The sequence below is a fragment of the Ipomoea nil genome, unplaced genomic scaffold (assembly GCF_001879475.1).
Source record: "Ipomoea nil cultivar Tokyo-kokei standard unplaced genomic scaffold, Asagao_1.1 scaffold0298, whole genome shotgun sequence".
Classification (NCBI taxonomy): Eukaryota; Viridiplantae; Streptophyta; class Magnoliopsida; order Solanales; family Convolvulaceae; genus Ipomoea; species Ipomoea nil.
Window position 1 is genome coordinate 1,216,481 of NW_017616726.1, and position 21,625 is coordinate 1,238,105.

At 36.1% G+C, this 21,625-nt stretch overlaps 1 protein-coding gene across 1 annotated transcript; it reads right to left on the minus strand.

Annotated features, from left to right (window-relative positions):
• Nucleotides 1-15,353: 15,353 nt before the first annotated feature.
• On the minus strand, nt 15,354-16,663 carry LOC109157410. Its single transcript, XM_019305320.1, has 2 exons — nt 16,312-16,663; nt 15,354-15,901 (listed from the first exon to the last, which is right to left on the minus strand). Exons 1-2 carry the CDS (start codon nt 16,661-16,663, stop codon nt 15,354-15,356), a joined length of 900 nt encoding a protein of 299 aa, XP_019160865.1.
• Between the last annotated feature and the right edge of the window lie 4,962 nt (nt 16,664-21,625).

Here is a 21,625-nt window from a genome sequence, read left to right on the forward strand (position 1 = left end):
CATTTTTGGACTTATATTTATAAATTATAAGTCACAATCCACTTTTAGTCTCTTTTTTTTTTTTTTTTTTTTTTTTTTCAGAGCATCCGTCTTTGGTCCTAGTATTATTGTGGCATGCATGACCATTTTTAGTCATCCGCCAACAAAATCGTTAAAATATTATTAAATACAAGAACATTTTGATCTTTTTTATACAAAGTGCGTTGACCCGCTATATTTTTATTTTTATTTTTTAAAAAAATAAATCATAATTGAAGACCTAATTGCCAATGTAATTTACATAATTTAAACAGTTTTGTTGGAGGACCAAAAATGGTCATGCCACAATAATACTAGAAACAAAGGGATGTTATCAAAAAGAATGACTAAAAGTAAATTACCACCTATAAATCTAGGAAATTAACTCTATTAAAAATGTGTCACTTTAAATGATCATGAATAATTAAAAGTGGCATATTTTGCATTCAAAAAAAAAAAAAAAAAAAAAGTGGCATATTTTAGGACTAAAAGTGATATTTTCAATAGTCATAAATAAAATGTAGTCGATTTGATTTTGAACTCAATGACCAAATTTAAAAAGACAAAACTAAAATTAAATCATTTGAATGTTATTGTTTGTATGCAATTAATGATCTCTTGATCTAATTGTTAGATTAAGACTCAAAATACTAGTATTTTATATGCGCGAGGCGCAAAAATATATGCTCAATATTAATTCTAAATGTTAAAATTTTAGTTATATTTTTTAAACAATAGTGTGGGTATATGTGTCTCTGTCTGTGTATATATATATATATATATATATATATATATATATATATATATATATATATATAATTGTAGAATTTATATCTATATTATTGAAATAAGATTTATAGAAATGATAAATTACTAAATATAACTATGGTAGAATTTAATTAAAATCTAAATAAAATCAAACCTACCATTGAAGAATGTATGGAAAAATATTGTGTATGCATGTGCATGATAATAATAATGTGAAAAGAAAATAGAAGTTATAACGGTATGGATATTTTTGTCCAAAAAAATTTGTAGTATAACTTTTATAACATAAGGTACAAAAAAAATAGACATAAATGAGAAATACCCAAATATACAAGCTACTGTATCAAATGTCACCATAATCACCTCCACCAAAACGGCAATTTATATCCTACACCACGGCGCGCGTTGCACTATGCGCCCAGATGCAAAACGACGTCGTTTTAATTATTTTTTTTTTTGAAATTTCCCGCCCCAGTGAATGGCAGTAGTTTTTTCTTTAAAAAAAAAAACCCGCTGTTAAAGAATGTACATAATGTTATACTAGAATACACATAATGTTATACATGAATGTACATAATTATATAACAAAATATACATACTCTTTTTAAAAGATAATACACATAATCTAACATAATACATAATAAACATAAACTTTTAACATAATACACATCAACTCTTAACGTAATACACACAAATTTTCTGATTCGGATGTACATAATTGTATAAAAAGAATGTACATAATTGTATAAAAAATACACATAACTGTATGAACCAATACACATAACGTTGTGAACAAATACACATAACGTTGTAAACATATATACATAATCTCAGCAACTTCCTACCGCGCCTCCCAATACTACCCCAAAACGACGTCGTTTTGGGAGGCGCGCGGCGCACAATGCTATGTGCGCCGTGGTGTAGGATATAACGATTGCACCAAAACTCAAATTCACCATCTCACATAAGAGAGCAATTTGGTACCATGGACCACAAGGTCCTTAGTAACAAAAACCGTGTTTAAATCAAACGTGTTTAATTTATAGTCAGTATTTGGCTAATCTTGGTCCTAGATAGTGGAAGCCCATCCAAGTCAAAGACCCAAACTCTCTACCCAATCATTATACGTGGATGAAGGTTCACCATTTTGATCGGAGCGTTATGCTGTACATCTGTATGCACCATGTATGGTGCATACGAATGCAAAAACGACATTGTTTTGGCGTCTAACTTAAAAAATAAAAAAAAAAATCAGAATTGCATAACTACACATCCATAATTCCACTACACACCCGTAATTGCATAACTACACTTTCAGAATTGCATAACTACACTTCCAGAATTGCATAGCTATAATTTCAGAATTACATAACTACACATCCATAACTTCATGACTACACTTCCAGAATTGCATAACTACACTTCCAGAATTTCATAACTAAAAAATCCAAAATGAATGAACTAAAAATGAATAACATAATGTTGTTGCTGGGAATCGAAATTGATTTTTTTTTTTTAAGTAGGGCGCGCGTTTTATGCAAAACGACGTTGTTTTTACATCCGTATGCACCATGCAAGGTGCATACGGATGCACATCATAATTTGCCATTTTGATCATCACATGCACCATTTTCTTTGAAAGTAAATTAAAGAAATGGTCCCTTGACTATAACAAAACTATCAATTTGGTCCCAAGTTAACGGATGTTTAACGGTTATGACGATTTCGGGTAAAAAAAGATATAGTCGGAGACTAAATTGAAAAATTTTGAAAGTCCAAGACTAGATTGGTGAAATCCTCATAGTCGATGGACCAATCGGTAATTAACTCTTTTTGCAATAAAGGAGGCACATATAAAGTATTAGAATAAATACCAGTCAAGGTCCTCCGACTTTAGTGGTTTCACCACCTCTAGTCTTAAACTATTAAATCGATCCGGCATGATCCTCCGAATTTTGAAATTAACCTGCCGTAGTCCTTTTGTTAAGATTTTCCGTCTCAACTGTGAAATGTAAGGGCATAATTGTCTTTTCATTTATTTCCCAGCCAACAAAATTCATTTCGCCCAGATCCTTAGTTCAATTCTTTCCAAAAGTTGGAATAGTTCATCAAGTTCGTCTGAAGTGTTTTCATCCTCTGATCTGATCCACAAGAACCCCCACCACTACCCCCTCCTCCACCACCACCTATGCCAAGCCATAGAATCAACCTAGATTTATTCATACCCCTACACTAACAAGTACAATATTGACTTTAATTTCTAAAAACAGATCAAATACACTATCATCTATTCATCTAATGCCTTTAATTAGATTTTTTTTTTTTAAACCAAGCCTTTAATTAGTTAAAACTAAAAAGAGAATGGAGCAGGAAAAAATTAGAAAGCATTGACAACAAAAGTTATAGATTTTTGAAAAAAAAAAAAAAAAAAACAAACAGAGAGAGGCAAATACCACACTACAGGGAAAAGCGCCAAAAAGAAATGAACTTGAATGGCATAATATAGATGAATTTCTTTCATAATGCTCTTATGTTGGGTCGGAGCAATCCTGAGCAAGAGTGAACGGCTGGGATACTAGACAGTGGACAACAATTCAACCCAAAGGCATCGACATCGATGGCTGTTGTGGCGAATGTCTTGACCGTGGCTGTAACAAAAACACACATAATTTCTGGGCGAAATGAATTTTGTTGGTTGGGAAATAAATGAAAAGACAATTATGCCCTTACATTTCACGGCTGAGACAGAAAATTTTAACGGAAGGACTACCGTAGGTTGATTTCGAAACTCAGAGGATCACGGAAGGTCGATTTGAAAGTTTAGGACTAGTGGCGAAACCACTAAACTCGGATGACCTGGACTAATATGTATTCTAAAGTATTATATTTAACTCCCTCAACTAATTTAAAATATACTTTTGAATGTAGTTAAATCAAATCAAGTTGATTGAACACTCAGAACACTATACCAACCATTTTGGCCTTATTTGGTAAAATAGTTAGCTTATCGGTCAATTTTAACTTATTTAATCACTATTAGTTGTTTGACTTGGTTAAATAGCCAATATAAGTGTTTGATTAATTAGTTTTTTGTAACAGCATATTGCTCCAAAACACTAAAATTCAAAAAAATGCACAAAGTAGTTTTTTCGATTAGTTTTTTGAGAAAGTCATTTTACCTGTAATCAACTATCAACCAAGTGCTAATTTACCAAACATCTTTCTACAATTAACTAATACTATGAACTAATCACACCCACTAACCCAATTAGCTAACAGATTGGTGTTTGTAATGGTGAGAAGGAAAATGTCAACTTTACAGCATAGCTTCTACACTCCAAAACTTTGATTCGCAACTCCAACTTCGATTGCCAATAGCTCAGCTCCAACAAACTTGTAGCTTCTTTAAGAACATAAACTTTCAATATATCTATCAACTTTATGTCTTTTTTGCAGAATAGGATTTTCATCAAAGTGGTATAATTGGTCCACAATTGAAGAAAGTTTTCATTTATTAATTGATAGTTATTTGTCCTTAACATTTGGTTTGGTACGGTATGTAGGGCATGAAGATAAGAGAAATGGAAGAATCTCAAAAGGATGCTACCTCAAGAGTCAAAAAAGGTGACTACAACATGTTGAAAGATTTGTACACCATATTTTCTCGAGGGATATGTGGAACTAAAATGATCCACACACATCTAATCCCAATTGTAACTGTATTATTCTTGTGTGTCAAAAATCCATTTGTCAAGTTTAATATAGATACTTAGATAAGAATTGAGGTTTTATATATAGTACCATTTAATTACTACCATTTTTGTTATTAAAAATGAAAAACATTAGGGTATTTTTGGTCATATAAATTTGAATAGGAAAAGAAGAAATATGTAGTGACAAAAAATATATATCTCATTTTTCTTTGAGTAAAATAATATAGTAAATTTCACTTTTGGTCCTATAACTATTGGGGTGTTGTCAATTGCAGTTCACGAATTTCAAAATTGTCAATTTATTAATACCGTAACTATTAATATCGGAAAATTTTAATGACAGAAACGTTACAAAAGTTTACACTAACGGAATGCATGAGTATTTAGAAAAAAATAAATGATATAATAGAGGATAAAGTAGAAAAAATAATAAAAAATATTAAAATCAAAATAATATGAACCATTAATTTCAATAAACCATTACACCAACATTTTTTAGTTCCCGTTAGGGACCTACCTTTATTGGCTCATTTATACAGATGTAGATGTAGATATTATATAAATTTAAAACTTTTGGTTAAAAAAATAAATAAATCTATAAGTAATTTGGCAGCTGAGTACTCCATAGTTTCATCGAATAAATTAGATAATAAAAAAAAAAATTAATAAACAATTTACGCAATGATGATGTGAGATTTGATATGTGTTACTATTGCTTTATATTTAATGGTAATAATTTATAAATTAACAAACTATATTACTACTTAATTAACCAGGACTATGTGGTCTAATGGTACCCGGGTTGGACTTCCATTTGGAAGATTATGAGTTCGAGCCTCAGTGGAGGCGTTATTGGTTCTTTGTGTTTCAGCAGATTGAGAAAGTATATGAACAGATACTACAATGTAATAGGACCAGTAACTTTCAAAAAAAAAAAAAAAAATATTACTACCTAATTAGATAAAATTATATCAAATAATACAAGATTTAATAGAAAAAATTGTTTGATTAGTATAACTTTATTTTAAAATTTGCGAATGTTTATAATAAATAAATCAGCCGAGTACTCCGTAGTTATCAACGAATAAAAAGAAGAAAAAAAATATAAAAGAACATACAAAATGCCCATTAAGTGACCAAAAAAAACCTCGTACACACCAAATTACAACTGTAGTACGCATGGAACAGCTGCTTCATATATTTCGAAGTGTATCATCGATGAAAAATATGGTGAGAACTTAAGTTTGGTTCTATATATATATATATATATATATATATATATATATATATATATATATATATATATATCAATTAACGAAATGAAAATTATTTAAATACCATAATTCTTAGCTTTTTTGAAACTTATGATTCAAGCTTTGTTTGGCAAATCTAGCTAAAATGTTGATTGCGGTTAAAACGTTTAGTAAAATGAGTTATTGTTTAACCTAATAAATGTAAAAAAGAAAGAAAAACATAGATCTTTATAATATACACACAAAATAATAATAATAATAATAATAATAATAATAATAATAATAATAATAATAATAATAATAATAATATTATTATTATTATTATTATTATATTATTATTATTTTATTGTTATTATTATTAATAAAAATTAAAACATACTCTCAACACATGTAAAATCATATTATTTAAAATAAGAGAGACATAAAAAGTGTACAAGAGAAAAAAAAAAAAAGAATATATGAAATATATATCCAAAAATATGTAAATAGATTAAACAAATTATAGAATATATTTTAAATATATATTACCTATTATTGAGGGAGGGAGAATGAAGGTAAATACAGAGAATAAGGTTTTAGCTTTCTAATTAATGTGTGGCTCAAATCCATTGGAATCCATGAAGACATTTTCCTGCATCTCCTCCACGCTCCACTCCACCGCCGCACGTCTTCTCCAACTTTTGCTCTTCTTACATTATTGCCGCTTTCTTTGCTAAGTTGTAATGTATAAATAGCTAGCTTAGCTTTCTAATTCAATGCATCTCACTTTACATCAATTCATTTTGAATTCATTTCTCCTTTTGTCTCTTCCTACGCATATATATATATATATATATATATATATATATATATATATATATATATATATATATATATATATATATATATATATATATATATATATATATATATATTATTTCTTATTTTGTCATTTTAATATATTTTCCTATTATTTAACTTCTATAATTCTCAATTTTCGATTCTTCGCTTCCGCATTATTCCGCTATATTCCTAACAAGTGGTATCAGAGCGGTTTATTTGAGAATTATTTTCAAAGATGTCGACTGTCACTAAGTTCGATATCGAGAAGTTCGACGAGAAAATTAGCTTCTCTATCTGGAAGGTTCAGATGGAAGCCGTTCTAACCCAGAACGATTTGAAGAAAGCGCTAGCTGGGAAGAAGAAGAAACCGGCTGCAATGACAGATGAAGATTGGGAAGATTTGGATGACAAGGCACGTTCAACCATTCAATTGTGCCTGTCTAAAGAGGTTCTACATGAGGTGGTGAGTGAGAAGACTACGTCAGATTTATGGTCAGAGCTGGAGTCGCTTTATATGGCCAAATCTCTGGCGAACAAGTTGCGCCTGAAGGAGCGCCTGTACACAATCCATATGACGGAAGGTACTTCGATTAAATCTCACTTGGATGAATTTAATTCTATTTGATTGGACTTGGAGAATATTGATGTCGTAATTGAAGATGAGGATCGTGCTGTTTTATTTCTTGTCTCTCTCCCTAAATCATACAAGCATTTCAAAGAAATTATGATGTATGGTAATAGTAGTGATACCCTTACTTTTGACAATGTTAAGTCAAATCTGTTGTCCAAAGAAAAGTTTGACTTTGAAATTAAGTCTGAGGACAAAGGTGAAGGCTTGACTGTAAGGGGTCGTTCACTTGAAACAGAGAGTAGCAATAAAAAATCTAGATCCAAGTCCAAAGGACGTAAGTCCAACAAATCCTGTAAGTACTGCAAGAAGCAGGGTCACGATGTGACTGAATGCTTCAAGTTGAAAAACAAGCAAGAGAGAGAAAAGAAGTCTACTGAAGCTAGTGTTGTTGAAAGTGATTCAGAAGGCGATGTTATGTTATATGTTAGCTCCGGTGACAAACGGAGCAAGACTGAGTGGATTCTGGACTCTGGTTGTACATTCCACATGTGTCATCACAAAGACTGGTTCGTCTCTCTGGAACCGGTTGATGGTGGAGTTGTCTTGATGGGTAATGATACCCAATGCAAGGTTAGTGGAATTGGAAGTGTTCATATTAAAACTCATGATAATGTTATCAGGACTCTTACCAATGTTCGGTATATTCCTGATTTGAAACGCAATCTGATATCCTTGGGCACCTTGGAATCTCTGGGGTGCAAGTACATAGCTGAAGATGGAGTTCTGAAAGTCATAAAAGGCTCTCTTGTTCTCATGAAAGCTTCTCGATCTGGAAGCTTGTACGTGTTGCATGACAGTACTGTGACAGGTTCAGTAGCGGTATCCACATCGATGTCTGATGCAGATCTCACTCAACTATGACATATGCGTCTGGGGCATATGAGTGAGAAAGGCATGCATCTCCTGAGCAAGAAAGATCTCCTTGGTGATTCAGGTACGGGTAAATTACAATTTTGTGAACATTATATTTTTTGGAAACAAAAGAGGGTTAGTTTCTCTACTGTTACACACCGTACCAAAGATGTATTGGAATATATACATTCCGATTTATGGGGACCGACTAAATTCCAGTCTATTGGAGGCTGTAGATATTTCATGTCTATTATTGATGACTTTTCCCGTAAGGTCTGGGTCTATTTCTTGAAACACAAAAATCAGGCTTTTCCTATTTTCAAAAAGTGGAAAATACTTGTTGAGGCTCAGACAGGGAAAAAAGTCAAGAAGCTCAGGACAGACAATGGCTTGGAGTTCTGTGAGTCAGATTTCAATGACTTCTGTGCGGCAAATGGAATTGCCAGGCACAGGACCTTGCCTGGTAAACCCCATCAAAATGGTGTTGCCGAACGTTTGAACAGGACTCTATTGGAAAGAGCTCGGTGTATGCTCTCTAATGCTGGGTTATGGAAACGGCGTGATTTTTGGGCCGAGGCCGTTTCTACTGCTTGCTATTTGGTAAATAGATCTCCACACTCATCCCTTGATTTCAAAATTCCAGAGGAAGTTTGGTCAGGTAATCCTGTTGACTACTCTATCTTAAGAGTTTTTGGATGTCCTGCTTATGCTCATTCCAGTACGGGTAAATTAAACCCGAGAGCTATCAAATGCATTTTCATTGGTTATGCCTCTGAGTCAAAAGGGTATCGTCTATGGTCTCCTGATTATCAGAAAATCATTCTGAGTCGAGATATCACTTTTGACGAAAATGCACTACTTTCTTCTGGAAAAGATTCCAGTACAGGTGAGACGCAGAGTACTGGTGATAAGGTGGAGTTTGAGTTCAGGCCTAATGATAGTATTACTACCACTAATGGTAATACTAAAGATGATGCATCTACAAGTACCGCACCTCTCGTCGAGCCACAGCGAGAGTACTCTATTGCCCAAGATCGGCCTAGGAGGACAATTAAAAAACCTGCTAGGTACGCTAGTGACGATGAAACCCACTTGGTTGCTTATGCTCTTTCAGTTGCACAGGAGGTTGATGGTGATCCGTCCTGCTATTCTGAGGCTATTTCTTGTGTCAACTCGTCCAAGTGGTTGGTTGCTATGCAAGAGGAAATGGAAAGTCTCCATAAGAATGAGACTTGGGAGCTGGTAGTGTTGCCGAAAGGTAAACGCCTATTGAGCTGTAAGTGGATTTACAGGAAGAAAGATGGCATCCCTGGGGTTGAGAAAGCACGGTGGAAGGCACGGTTGGTTGTTCGAGGTTTCGATCAACGTGAAGGTATTGACTTTATGAGATCTTTTCTCCAGTTGTTCGTCATACCTCTATACGTGTTCAACTTGCTTTTGTTGCTCTTTTTTATTTGGAGTTGGAGCAACTTGATGTAAAGACTGTTTTCCTACATGGAGAGCTTGATGAAGAGCTTTATATGTACCAACCTGAGGGGTTTGAAGTTCCTGGGAAGGAACATTGTGTCTGCCGTCTGAAGAAGTCTCTTTATGGGCTAAAGCAAGCTCCAAGGAAATGGTATAAGCGGTTTGATGCTTGTATTTTGGGCAAGGATTCTCAAGAAGCCAATATCACAGTTGTGTCTATTTTAAAGAATTTTCTAATGGGTCTTTTGTCTATCTACTTCTTTATGTTGATGATATGCTCATTGCTTCCCCTGACATGTCTCGTGTTGATGACATGAAGTCTCAACTAAGCAATGAGTTTGAGATGAAAGACCTTGGTGCAACAAAGAAGATTTTTGGCATGGAGATACACAGGGATCGTCAAGCTGGTAAACTTTTCTTATCCCAGAAAAAGTATGTTGAGAAGGTGCTTGATCGATTTAATATGTCTAATTGTAAGCCTGTGTCTACTCCACTTGCTGCTCATTTTAAGTTATCCTCTGATTCATGCCCTAAGTCTGATGTTGATGTGGCTTATATGTCAAAAGTTCCTTACTCTAGTGCTGTTGGAAGTCTTATGTATGCTATGGTATGCACTAGACCTAATTTGGCTTATGCTGTAAGTGTTTTGAGCCGTTACATGCATAACCCTGGTAAAGAGCATTGGAACGCCGTTAAATGGATTCTACGGTACCTAAAGGGTACCTCATCTTTGGGCTTGGTTTTTTATCGAAATTCTTCTGCGTCTACTGACATTGTGGGCTTCGTAGATTCTGATTATGATGGTGATCTTGACAGACGTCGATCGCTTTCCAGTTATATTTTCACCCTTTGTAATTATGCTATCAGTTGGAAAGCTATGCTTCAGTCTATTGCTGCGTTATCTACGACTGAGGCGGAATATATTGCAGCAACAGAGGGTATCAAAGAAGCTACTTGGCTACGGGGTTTGGTTATGGAATGTGGTGTTTCACAAGGTCAGACCGTTGTGTTCTCAGATAGTCAAAGTGCTATCCATCTCACCAAGAATGATACCTATCATGCCAAAACCAAACATATTGATGTCAGATACCATTTTATCCGAGTTGTTATAGCTGCAGGAGATATAGCCGATCAGAAGATTCATACATTGGAGAATCCAGCAGATATGCTCACCAAGCCTCTTTCTATTCCTAAGTTCAAGCAGTGCTTGAGTTTAGTCGGCTGTTCCGGTTGTTAATTCCACAGTGGGTTTGATCCAAGGTGGAGATTGTTAGCTTTCTAATTAATGTGTGGCTCAAATCCATTGGAACCCATGAAGACATTTTCCTGCATCTCCTCCATGCTGCACTCCACTGCCGCATGTCTTCTCCGACTTTTGCTCTTCTTACATTATTGCCGCTTTCTTTTCTAAGTTGTAATGTATAAAATAGCTAGCTTAGCTTTCTAATTCAATGCATCTCACTTTACCTCAATTCATTTTGAATTTATTTCTCCTTATGTCTCTTCCTACGCATATATATATATATATATATATATATATATATATATATATATATATATATATATATATATATATATATATTCATTATTTCTTATTTTGTCATTTTAATATATTTTCCTATTATTTAACTTCTATAATTCTTAATTTTCGATTCTTCGCTTCCGCTATATTCCTAACATAAGGACGAAACAAAAAAATAAAAAAAAATAAAAAAAAGGGTCTTAAGAATGATTTTTTTTTTTTAAGTAGAGAGGCTAGAGTGTCAATGTTTTAAAATAATAATAATAATAATAATAATAATAATAATAATAATAATAATAATAATAATAATAATGAAATAAATGGATTAAACGCTATGATGTTATTATAATAAACTTTTATTTTAAGTTACTCGTTTTCTTTAACAAATAGAACTTATAATTTATTTGTAACTTAAAATAAATTATAAGCTAATTCAGGAGTTTGAGATTGTGGCAGTTGGTAAGAAGTTTGCTAATTCAATTATATGGTTGAAGGTTTGACAACGCGACCTTGATTGAATTTAGATTAGTAACACATTAATAATGGATTAGAATTGAATGAGTTGTATTGAATGAACTTCCTACAAAGATACATGATACTGGAATATATTAGGATAGGGAGTCATAATCTAACTCTCAAATACGTATAGTCCTAATACTCCCCCTCAAACACGGGGTAAGCTAGTAACCTGTAGCTTGTCTCTAGGAAAAGAAAATCTAGGGTCAGGTAAAGCTTTAGTAAAGATGTCAATAAGTTGATCTTTGGTTGAAATAAAGTTGACTTGAATATCTCCAGAAGCAACTCTATCTCTAACAAAGTGATAATCAATCTCTACGTGCTTGGTGCGAGCATGAAAGATGGGATTTGCACACATATATGTAGCACCAAGATTATCACACCATAACTTAGAAACAGGAATACCTGGCACATTGATCTCACGAAACAGCGAAAGAATCCATATTACTTCAGAACAAATATATGCTAGAGCTTTATATTCTACCTTAGTAGAAGATCTAGCAACAGTTCTCTGTTTCTTACATATCCAAGACACAAGATTAGATTCGAAAACACAGCATAACCACTAGTAGATTTACGGTCTTCAGGACAACTAACCAAATTAGATTCAGAAAAAGCATGATTGAACCATCAGCATTTCGTTGAACCCTTTTGCTATTAACATTGCCTTGTGGCTTTCAATTGAACCATCAGCATTTCGTTTTGTGCGAAAAATCCACTTACATCCAATAACATTCATATATGACCTGGAAGGAACAAGGCACCAAGTTTGATTCTGTAGTAGAGCATTGAACTCTTGATCCAATGCGTCACGCTACTCAAGATACTTAACTGTCTACGTATAACATGTTTTCTTAGTGGGACAAACCTGTGTCGTTAAAGTTGTAGGAGGAGCTTGTGACATTACTCCTAGTTGCTATGACATGGGTGCGAACATTTAGCCTTGTGGACCGACCTCGAAGACGGCCTCGCAGTCATGGTGCGGCTGCCTCGGGCACGGCCTCAACTAGCGGAGCTGTGACAGCCGAGTCCGTGTGGTCAATGGACACGGCTTGGCAGGGCTGTAGAATTGACTCAGCCCAAGGAGAAGATCCTGAAACCAAAGGTTTCTGCAAAACATTCTTAGTAGCAAAAGGAAAAACAGTTTCATCAAACTGCACATGCCTACAAACATATATCTTATTCGTCTATAGATCCATGCACCTATACCCCCTAAAAAACTCAGGATAACCCAGAAAGACACAGGGAGAAGATCTGTAGGACATTTTATGACGATTATATGGTCTTAAGTGAAGGTAACAAAGACAGCCAAAGACACGAAGAAATGATTAGGATGGAGGAGACTTGTGCAACATATGATGAAGGCTAGAATTATTAAGACATTGGAAGGCATTTTATTAATCAAATAAACAGCAGTTTCAAAAGAAAAATCTCAAAAACGATACGAAACAGAGGCATGAGTCATAAAAGTGAGCCCAGTTTCGACAACTTGCCTGTGTTTCCATGCAACACGCCCATTTTGCTCATGAGTGTATGCACATGACTGCCTATGGTTAATGCCTAGTTGCATAAACAAAGAATGTAATTTCTTATATTCAGCTCCTAGATCATATTAAATGGACTTGATTTTATGATTAAATGAATGCTCAAATAAAGCACAAAATTGATCAACTATGACATAAAGATCATATTTCTGCTTCATAGGAACCAGGTGTAACTAGAATAATCATCAACAAAGATGAAAAAATAACGATAGCCATTGGAGGATAGCAAAGGAGTTGGTCCCCAAATATCAGTGTATATCAAATCAAGAACATCGGAACTATTAGACTCAACACGTGCTAATGGGAAACATGCAGATTTTCTCAATTGACACGCTGAACATAAGGACACGCTGATGAGAATGACCCAAACAACGAGCACGAGCAGAGAGAAATGCGGAAGGAGACAAACTTGGAACAGACAAAGTGTATAGGCCACCTGAACTACTGCCCCGAAGGAGGATTTCCTTGGTGGTGATATCTTTTACAAGAAAAAAAAGAAGGATGAAACTCAAAGAACACATTGTTATCTGTAGCAAAACGTTGAACAGATAATAAAGAGGTAGACAAACCAGGAACATTGAATATATTAGACATTGTAAAAAACCTAGAAGGAGCATCAAAAGTAGCATGACCAACACAACTAATAGACAGGCCCATACCATCACCAACTCGTAAAGTGTCATTACCAGTGTACTTCTCTGCGGTAGAAAGGGCAGCTATGTCTGGAGGGGCATTATTTGTAGCTCCAGTGTCCAGAACCCATGTATGAGAATTCAACGAGGTTTTAGCACCCAAACCACTCTGAAATACCAAATTAGCCTAAGAACCCGAAGCTCTTGAATAGCGCCGAAAACAGTTGACTCCTATGTGATCGAAACCATGACAAATTTGGCACTGATCATTAAAGAGCCGAAAACAACTGATTCCCGTGTGATCGAAACCATTACAAATTTGACACCGTTCATTAAAGCGAAAAAAATAATTAGCTCCCATGTGACCGAAACCATAAAAAATTTGACACTGGACATAAAAGTCACGTCTACCACGCTACTGACCTCGATCCAGACTGCCACGATTTCAACTGCCACTGCCTTGTTGCATGATTTCAGGAATTTTCTCTCTATCCGAAATCTTCTCAGCTTTTTGAAATTTCCACGACGCACGCAGAAAGTGATTAATGACAGGATCACCATGCCGGCGTCTGCGCTGCCCCCTTCTGATAGAAAAGGACGTCTCTTATCCATGCAGTTCCGAATCGTAACCTACGATCTAGGCGGGAAGTCGTCGCACTAAGGCGTCCTGGAGTGGGCCGGCAAATCGCTCACCATATGGGGAGCAGAGCAAAGAAATCACCAAAATAATTTGGATTGAAGTGGTGCGGTGATTCAACTAATCTGTTTATCGTTTAAGCATGGCAGTGGCTCTTTCAATAATTATGGCTCTTTCATTTGGCCCACGTGGTGCTCTTGTTGAATGATACCAGATGAGAACTTAATGAGTTGTATTGAATGAACTTCCTACAAAGATACAAGATACTGGAATATACTAGGATAGGGAGTCATAATCTAACTCAAATACATATAGTCCTAATAATGAGGATATAAGATATCATGTTCAAAAAAAAATTAATAAAAATTAGAAAATCTTAAATAAGATAGGCCAAACAAACTCTCATTCGAGGTTTTTTTTTTTTTTTTTTTTTTTTTTTTTTTTTTTTTGCATCATGAAATTGTGATACTAATTTTTTTTTTTAGCAACAAAACCTTTTATTGACGGCAAATAGCTCGGTGATAAGCAAAACCTCTAAGGTCATACATCAAGAGCTAATTTGGCTCCGATTGAAGAAAAGAAGGCGTCCGTGTTTAGTTTTAACCTTCTCGACAACGGTGTCCCCCACTTTAGCCAAACTGACAAACGTCTCGGCGGAGGATCCAAGCGCGCAATCAATCCTTCAGTGAGAAGAAATGCTCCCGCTACCCCCTTGCAGCAAGGTGGCTGGGCTAGAGAGATTAGAGACGATTCAGTTATGATCCTTTTGATGGCTCTTTGGGCGGAGAAGGCTACCCCATTGTGAAGGCTGTCATTGTAAGAGATCCATAGAGTCTAGAGCACTAAGTAGGGAAGCAGTTTATCATAACCACTTCGTGAGGATGAGGCTAGAAGTCACCAAGCTTGACAAGTCACCCGAACCGGGATGTCGCGGTGTAGAGATAAGCCAAAGATCCCATTAAAATGCCGCCGAACTTCCTAGGCAAAGCAGCACTGATGAACGCAGTGTTCAAGGCTAGCACTTGCGCTCTTGCAAAGGAGGCAGATCGAGGGTAAACTGAAGCCAAAGGATTCCAGAATATTTGGGAAAGGCAGCAACTTTCTTAACAGTCTCCACATAAACATTGATATCTTTGCGGGGATCAAATCGCCCCGCACACTAGATGAAGAGAGACAACGCCCCGCTTTTGGTCGGAGGGAATCATAGGCCGAAGAGAACGTGAAGCTGTCATAAACTGATGGAGTCCACACCAAAACTCCTGATGAAGTGGAGATATTGTCCTCGACGAAATCCTTCAAGAACTGCATTCGCCTCCATGTGAGAGAACCAATCTGCCTCGTTGCAACATCAAGATATCTGGTGTGCATGTAGGAGCTCCACAGAGTCCCCCCTTTTAGAAAGTTGAAGTGAAGCTTTGCAGAGCAAGCGTCCTGAATTGATGCTAGACAGCGGACCCCCAAACCGCCTTTATTTGTAGCTAGACAAACTTTCCTCCACGTCACCCAATGTCTTTTTGGTTTTCCATCTATGGTGCCCCAAAAAAATTAGCAAACTTTGCCAATAGAGCTCTCTCAATCTGTTTGGGCAATGGCACAGAGGCCATTGTATACAGAGGAATCATGGACAGGATATGCTTTATGAGTGTTAATCTACCTCCTAGAGATAGCAGTTTTCGTTGCCAGCTGAGCAATTTACTATCCACCTTTTCCAAAAGATGCTGATAATAATGTATTATGTTTCTGCTCGTGAACATGTTGATTCCCAGGTAACGGAACGGTAATGATGTGCGTTGCATAGCCAGAATTCGAGACATAGCAGCCACCCTTCCGTTAGAGCAATGCTTGGAGGTGACGAAAAAACTCTTACTGTAGTTGATTTTCTAGCCGAACCCGGCTTGATATAGTTTTAGAAACTCCGACAAAGCTTTTAGGGAACCAGACGATCCATTGACAAAAATAACAATGTCATCTGCAAATGCCAAGTGGGTAGCTATTGGGCAATTTATCCTCGATGAGTACGGAGCCAGCTTGCCCGTGCCCATTTTTAATATGAGAGAGCAAGACAGAGATTCCGAGGCGAGAATGAAGAGGAGGGGGGAGAGTGGATCTCCTTGCTTGACTCCCCTCGTCGGTTGAAAAAAGCCACAACTTACCCCGTTAATCAAAACAGAGAGCTGTGTCGCCTCCAGAGTGTTCATGACCAGGTTGATGAGAGCCACCAGGAATCTGAATCTATCAAGAACTGCTCGAAGAAAAGGCCAAGAGACACGATCAAATGCCTTCATCATATCTAGTTTAACAACAACATGCGCGCCCTGGCACCTTTTATTTATATGCTATAAAAGCTCAAACACCAACATGACAATATCCTTAATGCGACAGCCTTCAACAAACCCTGCTTGCTCTCTTGAGATAATTTTGGGTAGAATTTTGCTTATCCGAGAAGCGATTATTCTTGTGAAGACTTTGCTGACGAAGGTGCAAATGCAAATTGGCCTATAATCCGCGAAGGTGTTCGGATTTGCTTTTTTGGGGATCAACACTATTTGAGCACTTGCCAATGCACGGGGGATGGGTACACCGGCAAAGAAGTCTAAAGACACCATGTAGAGATCCTCTTTAACTATGTCCTAGCAATGTCGGAAGAAAGCTCCTGAAAAACCATCAGGGCCTGTTGCACTGTCCGGGTCCAATTTCCAAACTGCGTCTTTAACCTCTTCCCTCGTAATGGGCAAGGATAGGGCTGTTATATCTTAATCGAGCACGGTCGCAGAAAGGCACTGAAGAAGACACTCCATTCCTGGACAGTCCTCAGCTGAGAATAACTCGAAGTAGAAGGATACCGCTTCCTCCTGAATGGCCAACTGAGTTGTGAGTATTTCACCCGAGCCACTTTTGATAAAACTAATTCTCTGTCTTCAGTGCCTGTCTTTGGCCACGGCATGAAAGAAACGGGTGTTAGAATCCCCCTCTTTTAGCCATTTCACCCTAGCTTTCTGCTTTTAAAACATTTCCTCCTCCTTGAGACCTTGTGTAACAACCCAAAATTTTATTTTATAAATCCAATTTTTAAAAATTCCAAAATAGCCATTTTCACTGCATTAAAAATTTTTGCGATCAATTGGTATTTGAATAAATTATTTTAGTCACATTTTAAATTAATTCGACACCAAAACTTATTTTTAATCCAAAATCCTAAATTTTCGGGTACTTCGCGTACCAAGTTTTAAATTGAGAAACCAATCTGAGTGGGACCGGGAGAATTTTTAGAATCCTTAAACAAGTGTTCATCTAGAAGATTCTTTGAGAAAATTCATTTTCAACCCCAAAGTATTTTAAAATAGCATTTCTAGTCCTTGGTTCATGAAGCATGGTGGACCACAAACCATCCAAAACTTGTCTGATTCCATTTTCTAGCCTAACTATTTACCACTTTTCCATCCACCAATCATGAGAGAATTTCCTAGTTTTGCACCCTTTATAAGCTTCATTATCTCATTTGCACATTCCTGATTCTCTTCTCTTTGCCTCTTCACCAAGTCTGAGCTTTCATTTACAAGAAGAGGCCAGATAACAGTAAGATCCTAAGCTTTCATCTCATCCCTTCATCTCTTCTCCTTAAGGTTTCCATCCCTGTTGTCTTCTATCTCTGAGTTTCTATCTTAAGCTTGGATTGTATTATTGGTTGGGGATGTTTAGGAGGTGAAGGAGGTTGTAGCTAGCTAAGGAAGAGGTGGAATCCCAGCTAGAAGAACAAGAAGTCTACAAAGGTATAAACCCATGGATTCCTTCTTGAATTTGGCTCTGTGAAGCCTTGTTATTGAGTAGAAATTATGATATTTTGTTGTGTTTATGCTTAGAAGCGATCTAGTATTTGTTTTTGAGTTGTTGAGAATGTTTTGGACTTGTTTGGTTTGAGATTGCATATGAAAATGCCATCTGGTGCACACACAGAGTGCACCAGATCAGACCAGCGGCCCATCAGGAGGGCCGCCGGCTAGAGCCGTGGTTACAGGGACTATGGCACCGCCCTAGAGGAGGGCCGCCGCCTAGTCCCGATGGAGTAACGGTACTCATGGGGCGGACCATGAGGAGTCCCGCCCCAGGTCACTGAGTATGATTCTGAGGAGATTTCGTGCAGTGGCCGGGCCCTTGTGGCTCAGTTACGTGTCGTTTCGGGCCGATTGTTACGGGCCCTTGTGGCTCGGCTCTTCGAGACCATCTCGACGCACGTTTTGGCTTTGATTTCGTTGAATTTGGATCAAAAATGAATAAGTTATAAAGAAATTGTGAAGAATTTGCTACACAGTATATATTTGGCTAAGTTCACTGTGAACAAGAAATGCTTGATAATGTGATCCGTTGATATTTTTGTGTTGAGTAGAGAAGCATGATTCTTTGAGAATATGATTTATTATGAAAGCATGACTAGATTGTGATATTTGATCAATGAGAAATGAAGCATATTTTTATTGTTAAAAATGTATAGAATTTGCTATATTGCAAATCGAGCATGATTTTATATTCTTGAGTACTTCATGTTATTTTATACATGGTTTAGAAGCATGTTATAGAGTATTTGGCATCTAACATATGTCATATTTCAAAAATGCATAAGGAGCCAACGTGAGCCCAAGAAATATTTTCAAAAACCATAAGCATGTGGCATATCATTCTTTGATGAATTAAGAAGTTGTAGAGTTGTTGCATGCATGAGATTGATGCATGAGAGATATATTTATGTATTATCTATATCGGTGAGGTTTTGGAAGATCCCGTTTGGACTATGTCCTCTCGGATGATTTTTATGGACATTGCGGTCCCAGTATATGTAGCGCGGTGTATTCTCACGTTACGAGGTTGGAGACTGCCCGCCAGGCTTGGAATCCTGGTTAGGGGGTGTGCACACTAAAAGATCGATACTACAGCACGTGAACCACGAGATTGGTTCCGTAGATGGTAGGAGATATTGGGTCGGATTTACGCCGTTCCCAATGGGGCAATTCACGCTTCGGAGAAACCCTGAGTCGTCTACGAGCGAAAAGAAAAGAAAGAGAGTCAAGAAAGACTCAAGTGAAAGAAAGCGAATCAAGAGATACTCAAGAGAAAGAAAGCGAGTCAAGAAAGACTCAAGAGAAAGAAAGCGAGTCAAGAGAGACTCAAGAGGAAGAAAGCGAGTCAATAGAGACTCAAGAGAAAAGAAAGCGAGTCAAGAGAGACTCAAAGAGACCTCCACAGAAAGTATTCTATTTTTTTACAACGAGTGTACATGAGTATTTATATATAGTATTGCACGAGATTGCATATGAGTATGATTATAGAATTGCACAAGATTGCATATGAGTATGAATATAGAATTGCACAAGATTGCATATGAGTATGATGTATAGTGTTGCACAAGATTGCATTTGAATAGAGTATCACATGAGATTACATAATGAGAATGTTGATTTAAGGTTGTCCATCAAGCATGATTATTTTGTTATATTTGAAGCCTTGCATATCAAGCTTATGTGATGAGAATGTAAGAGCATGAGAATATCTGTTATATGGTTTATTAGCATGATCCTACCTACAAGCACGAGTTGTTTGTTAAGTTATTTGAAGTGTTTATATGTTGGAGTATCTAAGTGTTCACCCTTGTATATATAAACATGTCAGTTGATATCATAGGTTGCAAGCATCTAGAAAGTATGTGATAGATCTAAAGATGATTTGAGATGAGTTTATTGTTTTCAAAAGAAATCAAATATTTTCAAAGTATATCTATAATGCTTTACAGGGTTGAGTGTGGTTATACTTAGCTTCGTGTTAACAGGTGTTTTCCTATTTGTCTATGTGTTGCTTGCAAAACTCCTTTCATGTGGGCCCAGTAGTGAGAAGAGATCGAGTTAGATTAGTCTCGTAGTTTGAGATGTCTAAACTCTAGATATGTTTATGATTTTGTTATGGATTCTAGACTTATGTTGATTTATGGATTTGATGATGGTGTAGACTTTTGGGGTAACTTTTTCCCCTTATGTTTTTAGTATTTGTTATGAATGCCAGATATTTATGTTATTTCTAGTATTACCCCTTAGCCTGTGCAATCACCACGGAGTGGTGGTTGTGGCGGTGACACTCCCACTAGTCATCTTTTTAGTTTAATTTTCGCTACTTAGTTTACGTTAATGTTTGGATTAGAGTTATGATTAAGAGATAGAAAAGTGGGGCGTTACACCTTGAAGGAGGTCTACCTGAAGTTTATGAAGTGATTCCCAATTTTCTAGAGAGAGGTCATCATCATAGGCATTCTCAGCTTCTGCCACATTGGACTCTAGGCTTCTAACATAATCAAATACATTCCCGAAAGTATCCCGGTTCCAAATACGAAGGCCCTTCTTGGGGCGCTTTAATTTGAAATCCAGGGATCTCATTCCTCCTCCATCGGCCGGCTGATTCCAATTCAGACTTACAACATTCTTGAAACCTGGGTGGGATGTCCACATGCTTTCAAAGCAGAATTGTTTTGGGGCCAGACATGGTGTTGTTAGCCCCGCTCAGAAGAATCAAGGAGTGATTTGAAGACGTCCTGGCCAACACATTTCGGATGCCATGCCGAGCTTTATTTAAAAGAGACAAATTAAGATGAGCTTGTTTCTCTTACTATTGTATTTCTTAATTTGGTAGGGTAAAAAACAATATAATACCTTTTAAAAATTATTTTACCTATTATTGTATTGTTATGTTATAGAGTTAAGGGAGAAAAAAGAAAAGGTGACATAAAGTTGGGAGTTCGAACTCATGCACATGCACTAAACAAAAATTAGTCTTATATCAAGAGATGCAAATATCAATACAATATACTTTTAAAAAAAAAAAAAAAAAAAGTTAACAAGGTGTTCTACACTCTAAGGCTATGTTTGGCAAACTTAGCTGAAAGTTAAAAAGCTATAAGCTAGAAGCTAAAAACTGAAGAGTTGTTAACTAGTTGATTATGCTTTAAAAGTGTTTGGTAAAATAGCTTTTTGATAAGCTGATAAATGTAAAAAGACTAAAAAGGACATTTTCATAAAATTTAAATAATGTGATTATTATATTTTTTTATATTATTAAATATATGAGATATATTTAATTTTTTTAAAAAAAAAGTTTTTGTTTTTATAATATATATGAGATACATATTAAATTAAAAAAAAAAGTTTTAATTGGTAAGGGTAAAGGATGTCATTTATTTATGAACGGACGATTGGAGTTAGAACTTTAAGGAC